Here is an 8,613-nt window from a genome sequence, read left to right on the forward strand (position 1 = left end):
GCTGTATATTTATCGGTCAGAAATGAGGGTGGTATCAAGCTTCTCTTCTAATCTCCCATAGAATATTCCAAAATGTCAAACGGTTCCTTTTTAAAGTGCACACTTTCTAAACTTGTTTTGTACAGTTACAAGTTATGATGATTTGTTAGAAGCAACATGTGTTAGAATACCTCCATTCACTATATTATCCTCCTGTATCAGTGAGAATGGGAAGTTGTCATTTCCATCTCATGCATAACACGAGGAGGATATTTTGGCCCTTTTGGTTCTGTGACACCTCTAATAAATCTTAGACTCTGTGTCTAGGTCAAGTATTCCATCACTGTGCCGAAACAGTCTGTCCTCTGTAGGCTGCGTCCTTGTCCGCCTGTGTCACTCCGCACCGGGACTGATGTGATCTGACTGACAATGGTGGCCTGTCTGGCAGGTGCTATCTTATAATCCTGCTTTATAGGAATCTTTCCCAGTTGCTAAAACACCAGATAAACTAGCATTGTGGAAACGGGATGATATGAGCCAAAAACAGAATGTATCATTTGCTGTTTATTTGTAGAAACCAACATGAGTCATTGTTCACTCTTTTTATTTCAGCTCTTTGGCAAACACTGAACAGATAAACCAAATTTAAAATTTTTATTCATGGCTACTTGTACATAAACGTGTCCTCCTACAGGAGATGTCTTAAAGTTTATGCTGGTAATATCAATAAGTCTAATCAGATAAACAGTTATGTAGTATTTTTTAACTGAAACGTTTTTTTTTCTCCCTTTTTAAAAAAACAAAACAAATGTGAGACACACAATCTGTAAAGAGGTGCATCATAACCAGCTTTAGTCGAGATGTCAAGAGCGATCATACATGATTTAAACAGACACATTTTACTCATTTTTAGAAACAGTAAGGATGTTTTAAAAACAAGTCTTCAGCGTTCATTGTCATTATGTTGTACATTCTTTGAATGGCTTTGATAATTAGGGTGTCTTTAAGTATATAATAACAATGTAAGTGTTTTCATCTTTTCCCCCATTTGCATCAGCAGTAATTGCTAGCAATTAATGTGCACTGGCTTTTGTCTTTTGGCATTTATTCTCAATGTGGGTATGTACACATTCTTGATTCATCAAACCCCTGTCCTCTTGCTCTCTACCAAGACACAATAAAATGAAAAAATAAAATTGTATGAAGAATCTTGATCAAACCAACAAAACATATTTGACTTTTTAGCCATTAAAGACACTTTTGTAAATTCTTAATGTTCTCATTGCTGTTACAGATAGTTTGATATTCCTCAAGAAAAATACTGTTAAAGATAACATTATGCACTTTGCCATCAAAATATAATTACACAATAAAGTCATAACTGTAGCCACATGAGGAAAGAACCATACCCCATCACATTTTCTAGCTACACTAGATGAAGCTGAGAGGCCTCAGTCACCAAAAACTAACATACACTCTCAAAAACATTACAGACAATATGTTACAAGCTAACAGCAGCAAACTGTAATAGAGTGCACATTTCATGTATCATATGTACAAAATGTTCTTTTGAGAGGCGAACCACCATACACCATAACAACCAAATCAATCTACAAAACTGATCTATACCTAGTACTGAACATGTAGAAGAGAAAACAGTTTGGGCTGATATGTCTTTGTCTTTTGAGGATACTCTAACGAATTGTGATGGGCTTTTAAATGAGTTCAAATGTTTAATGAATCTTGTTCCATACAGTGCAGGTTAGTTGTCCATAGTGACATATTACAGATCAACACTTTTAGATCAACTAAACTAAAGCAAGTTGATTAACAGGATGACTCAAAGCACAGTTATGCAGAGACTGATCCCCTTTATCGTCAAAACAGTGTTCAGCACATTGGCAGTCCATTCAGTGAGATGTGCACCGATTGCACACATTCCAAAGAAGTGAATTTATTCACATGGTTATCAGATCACAGGGTTTAACTCCAAAAAAGATGAGTTTTTCTAAGTGTGCATCTGATTTTGAAGTCACCAAATTGCCCCCACGAGGCATGGAAGGCAAATGAGCTGATATCTCAGCACCAGCTTCAGGAGGTCTTTTTTTCAACACAGCAACAGTCAACATAGATTCTTCAGATATAATCCACTGTTGTCTATTATCTCAGTGCTCCTACCACACTGCGTTGCTCTTTTCCACTTCAAGAAAAATGTAGGTGTCACACTCTGGAAAATGTCTAAATTAAAGTTCATGAGTTGAATCACTTCTTGAGATAAGAGTGTCGATCCATAGGCCTCACATCCTACAAAAGGTAGAAACTTTGTAGTGGTAATACTGTTGGTGTAAAACCAATGACTAGTGCAAGGAGCATACTTGAGGGGTGTAAGCAGGTGAGTTCAGCTGGTGAGCTTCTAGCAATGGCATTTGAGTCGCTGGACTCATCCAGTTGATGGTTCTGGGGGAAAAGACCATAGAGTTTTACAATGATGCAAAGTGACAGTGGAAAAAATACTTTGAAATGTATCTTTTTTTCTTTTTTTTCTGTGGCCCTCACCATGAATCTGAGATTTGGACTATAGCCCTAAAAATTGGCTGGACTCTTTTTCTGTGTGTGTGATTCTATCCACTTTTTATGCACATTTTCATTTTTTGCACCTGATTGCCAGATATTTGAAAAGAAGTTGAAATATTGCAAAAATGTTTTCACTCTTGACTGAGATTAAAAATTTATTTTATTGATAAAACAAAATGTGACAATTGCAGTGGCTTAAAAAGGATAACATCTTGAGCTAAGTGCATATTTTTGTTCTTTGATAACCAAATTTAAAGGATTCATGTAAAAATATTTGATGTTTGGTCTTATGTTAAAAATAGACTTATATTGTTTTTTTTTTATTAATATTAGATTATTTTGTGATCTTGTTTGCGCTCTAATAGGAACATTGTAAGGATTGCAGAGAATAAAATGAGTCTTACCACACACACAGTCGTATCCACTGTTTGATTTGACACCAGTTTTTGGGCCTAGAAGGAAGAAAATAAGAAAGACGACAGGAAAACATTAACTTCGATTCTTTTTTTTGATTGGGATTCTCTCTCTTTCAAGATCACACATTGACTGATGGTGGTACAAAGATGCTATGAAATATATATGCATCTGACTGCTTCTTTGACACTGTCAACCATATACTTAGTCTCACTAGTGGGATGAAGAAATTGCCTTGGCCTGGAAGTTTAACTGCAGTTAAGGAAAGGGCATAGTCTTTAAAGTATGACAAGGCCAAGCAAAATCATTACTGCATTAGCCTAAACTCTCACTGTCATGGTTGTGAAGAAAAAATACTCCAAGATATAAAATTTATGATAATGCTTTCAGTTCCCACCAATTCCCACAGTTTAGACTTACATGAACCCCTTTGTGTAATCATCCTCAAGCAATTTATGTAAGGTTGAAGTGCCTGTGTGTTTGTGTAGAAGTTTGTCTTTGTGAGATTCTGTTTGTGCAGGCTGAAGGTTATGACAGTTTAATACATTAAAACTTTTCTCAGACCGCTACAAAACCTTTTCAGCAACACATAAAAATACACACACACACACACACACACACACAGATACAGAGATGGTGTACAGAAAATGATAAAGTGACTCTACAGTGGTTTGGGAACATAATAAACACTCCATGCATTGGTTCTTAAGTAGAGAGAATTCTATGAGGCAGGATTCTGAGAAGAATGATTAATTGCTCTATAGGAGGTCTTTCCTCCTGGAGGATGTTTTCACTGGCGATAAATCATATTATCACTATTAAAAGCCAATATGATAGATTGTCTTGCTTAAAGTAATGTGATATGATCTCATTTAAAAATATAGCACTATAGTATTTATCAGAGAAAATCGCAGTGGTCTGAAGTGTGTGTGGGTGAGCTCAAAAAGTACCAAAGCAGCTGCAGGATCAAAAAGCACATTTAAGCAAAACATGCAATTGACGATGTAAATGTCAAAATCAGCACATTAAACAGACTTCCTACAATTGCATTTGATATTTCAAAACTAATATCCATTTGCATGTCATTATCTGTCACTATTTTTTAAAGTCACATGGTGGAAATTTTACGGGTTTACAAATGTTGAATTAAATGAGTTGGATCTGAAAAATAACAAACTGCTTCATCTGCTGAGGAAAATTGTGTGATATGATCTAAAACTCCAGTACAGTTACTAAAAGGACATGGTGGTAAAATAGTTTTGCCAACTATTGTTTCCAAAGTCAAAAATGAACTTTTGACCTCTATTTACTGTGTAAAGCTTGAATTTTGTTGAGATACTATCAGAGCAACTCAGTTTACAGTAATTTTGCAGCTACTTTTGAAGTCATGTTTTATGTTCAGTGTAAATGAAGGAGGTAGAGATATGTTCATTGAAGTTTCTGTCTCATGCCAGCAGTCAGCATTTACATGTTTATTATTTAACAATCAGTGGCTATATTTGTATCAAAGTTAATATGGATTTAAGTAAATATAAACCTCGGTCTTTCCGCAGAAATTATGTTTTGCCTCATCGTGACCAGGCTTTGGCCCCCATGAGGACTACTGGTCCCGACAAGGTCGGTGTTTATACTAGAAAAGGTCGCAAAGTGGTAACAAAAACGCGTTCAGACACACACACAGACACACCAGCCCTTAGGGCCATCTCTGATGTTACTGTGGCAACCAATTAGCTTTGACACGACAGCTTTGGAAACTCTGACTCCACACTGATGTCTCATCTTTCTGCCCAGGAGGGGGGATTCTGTGCATGCCATCATAAAACCGTCCCTGATCCATCAAGGTGACAGAGTCAGACGTCTGACACTCAGACAGAGGCTTTGAATAGATCTGTACCTGATGTTTAGGTCTCAATTTTGATTCAGGCACTTTGTTTCCTGAGTTTTGAGAGGTTTCTGATGCCTGTAAAATTTAGGCCAAAAAGCCACATTTGTTATTGTATATAAAAATGTAATGTTTGTCCTTTTGCTTTACCTTTTGAAAGTGGTTCTTATTGTAAATGAGAGGCACAGCCATTAACTGCAACCAAAGTAATAAACACTTGCCTCACCAAATGCACTGAGGTAAGCATGTATTACGAAAATTGAAACTAAGTGTAGTTTTTTTTTTTTCTCACTCGGATACCTTTAGTTGGTGACATTTTAACATTATCAAAAATTATGCAGCGATTTCACCTCTTCTTCCCTCTCTACTTTTATTTTTATTTTTTTAGGATTTGCAATTTCTATTTTGTAAATGTAACTCAGTGTTGTAAAGTCAGAAAAGAAGATACAACCTGTATCTAACCACAGAAACTCTACTTTTAAAATTGTCTACATTTAGAACTTCACCTGTAAGGTCCCACAGGCGTGATATAACGAGTCTCCATCAAGATCCAGTTTGGTCATGTGTGTCAGTGCGTCCATAGCATTACTGGTTCGCTCTTTACCCCTCCGGGTGATGCTAGGCTCAACTATAGTTGGCTGAATCGGGGGTTGGGGTTGCCAAACTCCAACATCAGTACCGTTGCCAAATGCCTGGATGGCGTTACCTGCAAGAAAAGAGTGTGTTGACTTGTGACATGGTTGATCCTGTGCATATACAGAATTTATGCTTTACTAGACAGAATATAGCTAAATGGAATATGACAGGAAAAATGACCGAAAGTAAAAAAAAAAAAAAAATACTGTAGAGAAATGATAACATATACAGCCGGTGTCATGACTGATTCAATTGCAGAATGTTATAAATACATGTAAGAGGGCATTATACATCTCTGAATGCCCTTGTCTTGTTTTTAAAAATGTAGTCTGCACTACCAGGTTAACAGGTTTCTTCCACCCTTTTCTTGGAAATATGGCCCATAACATTTCGTTAATGTCCAACTAAAAGCTGCTTAAAATTGATACTTTAGATAATTGGGTAGGAAAATAAATGACATGACCTTTCTCAAGAGCCTTTTTTAAAAGCCGTGTCTGCCTTTAATTGCTATTATTCACAAAGCTGTGTGAAAATGAGCTTCTTAACTGCCTGAAACACAGAAACTTCAAAAATAATTTATGTTATTTAATTTTCCTCGTCATAAATATGTCATGTAATCGAAGATACATTACCATGAGCAAAATATAATGTGGGCAAAAACTCCTTTTTGTATTGATCAAAAAACTTTCTGGAACTACTTTTAATCATACAAAGGCCTGAGTTACTGTCAAAGCAATGTAGAAGATCTTCATTAAATTAAAATTGCTCTGTTATGTTCTGAAGACTTTGAGTTAGACTGGTGAAATGCCAGTGAATGCCAGTCATACTCACATGAGTGAAAAAACAAAAGAAATGGTCATGCGACTGTTGCTTATCCAACATTCAAAGTAACAGAAACTGTATTTGATTGGGGAACATGTCAAAAACATTATACTATTCCTGTTTCAGGGCATTATCTCCCACTCTACAATTTCAACAGGCCAGTTTAAGTCTAGACAATACAACTGGTCAATCTGACCTTAAGCAGTAAATAACAGTGCACAGCTGGGGGAGGAATTCATTTATGCAGAATGCCTGAATGTGGGAACTCACGTAGGCATCGATTGTTGGTGAAAAACTCAGCAAATTTATCACAGTCTGGCTTGCTGTTCCCACTGCTGCTGCAGTCGCACCATGGTGACAGGCTAATACCAAGAGATCGCACATAATTGGGAGTCATCACCGTACCTGTAGCATAAAAGGGAAGAAAACCACTATAAGTCTTTGTAACTGTAATCCTGTTATCACAGTTGAAGCCCTCTAAAAGGACTCTCTTAATTTAGTTGCTCTGACTGAACTTTGAATGTTCCGGTCAGCCAATCAGGATGAGATTATTCATTGTTATATGGAGCCATTACCCCATTTACAAAGCCTACAGAACTTGCATTGAATTGTAGGGTATCTCATTGGAGAGCTGTGTTATAATGTGTAAATATCATTCTCTTTCACAAATGCTTTAACATTTAATAAGGCTCCCCTGGGGTAAGGGGTTACACTTATTGAATCTACCCTCTCTCTTGACAGTGACACAACAACCTACTGCATCGTGATTATAAACCTCACTGACTTGTACAACATCCCCCTAATTATGTAGCATGGCCAGTGGTCATGTCTGTTCCACAACATGCACATTATACAAAGAAGTGCTAATGTCAACAAAGGTGGCACACCACAGCTCCGGAGAGTGTTGTTAAAAGTGTTTTCAGGGCTCCTGTTGCTTACCACCACTGGGAGTCAACAGTGGTGAGGAAGCTGGGGGCACGTTGTACTTCATGAGCACAGAGTTGAATGAAGTTCGGCTACTTTGTCATCCTGATGTAAGCAAACAAAGCTGTTTTGTAGGGAGCATGGGGTTGAGTAGGCCCATACTTATTAGCTGTGCAAGTACATGCAGATTTTTGTGTGCAGTCAGAGATGAGTGGTTAAGCCAGGGGGACCCATTAGAGGATGTAACCTGTGTGAAGTAGAATATGAATGAAGTAATAAAATGTCTGCCTGTTGAGTTTGCAATTGGTCAGTGTTGCCCCGCACTCAAATCTCATTACGAGAGCTCAGTGGGACATCATTTTTCCTTTCTACATAATGAACCCTGCTGATGGAGGAAAGGATGATCTAAAGGACACGAGCACAGTGCTGTGGTCTGTGAACTGTGATGGCATGTACACCCTACAGATAAGCAGTTTATTGACTGTGATCTCACCTGTCTGGCTGCCAAGTTGATCTGATGCCTTAACCTCTGACCTCTAATGTAATCTGTCAGGGTGTAAGGTTAGTCTGTCGCAAGGCAGGTATACGTGGCGACATAACCAAGTTCTAAAAAGCTTAGCTGCAGGAATTGAAGAGTTACGGAGGCGGGCAAATTTAGGAGGACCTAAAACAAAGAAAGGTGCAATCAAGTTTGTTCAAGAGGGAGAGAAAGTTGGTAAGACAACAAGAAGGCAAGGCAGCTTAGAAGGTGCTTGTGATTGGGAAATGCAGGTAGATTTAGGAGGAAAGCTTCTTGTTCCCCAGGAAATAACCATTACAAAGCTAAGGCCTGATATAGTCTTGTGGTCTAGGAGTAGAATGAAAGTATATTTCATAGAGCTGACGGTTCCGTGGGAGGCTCCAGTTGAAGAAGCATATGAAAGGAAAAAGCTCAGGTATGCAGAGTTAGGGGCAGAAGCAGAGCAACGAGGATGGAAAGTTAGGATTTGTCCAGTGGAAGTAGGATGTAGAGGATTTGTAGCAAGGTCTGTTGTCTCTTTGGTAAGGGAGTTAGGAGCAAGTGGACAGAGTGTGAGGAAAATTGTAAAGGACATGTCAGATGAGGCAGCAAGATCCAGTCAGTGGATTTGGATGAGAAGGAGTAATGGTAGCTGGGGGCCCAGCAGGGTGAGCACTTAGGATAGACAGACTCTTAGGAGAAGCAAGGAAGAAATCCAGGAAGAGGAAGTGTTTTTAAGTGGGGGTGTGGCCTGTGTGAGCCTCTTTGAGACCATGCGGTTAGTCCAGGTGAGGTGGCCTGTATTGTTTGCTTGTATCGAATTGGTTTGTAGTGTGTCTGTGGCTGTTTAGGTGAGTTTGTTTGTTTTAGGTGAGTTGCATGG

General features: G+C 38.2%; 1 protein-coding gene across 1 annotated transcript in view; it reads right to left on the reverse strand.

The window, feature by feature from the left end:
• Nucleotides 1–530: 530 nt before the first annotated feature.
• The window catches only part of gfra1b (gdnf family receptor alpha 1b), a 24,838-nt gene continuing 16,755 nt past the window's right edge, over nt 531–8,613 (reverse strand). The window contains exons 7-10 of the mRNA XM_023426031.2: nt 6,578–6,712; nt 5,356–5,555; nt 2,958–3,005; nt 531–2,436 (exon numbers count right to left, since the gene is read on the reverse strand). Coding sequence (XP_023281799.1) covers nt 2,284–2,436; nt 2,958–3,005; nt 5,356–5,555; nt 6,578–6,712 — 536 coding nt within the window. The 3' untranslated portion in view covers nt 531–2,283. The remainder of the gene's footprint in view (nt 2,437–2,957; nt 3,006–5,355; nt 5,556–6,577; nt 6,713–8,613) is intronic.

This window comes from Seriola lalandi, unplaced genomic scaffold (assembly GCF_002814215.2).
Source record: "Seriola lalandi dorsalis isolate HSWRI2012SDOR001 ecotype SW California unplaced genomic scaffold, Sedor1 jcf7180002054801, whole genome shotgun sequence".
NCBI lineage: Eukaryota > Metazoa > Chordata > Actinopteri > Carangiformes > Carangidae > Seriola > Seriola lalandi.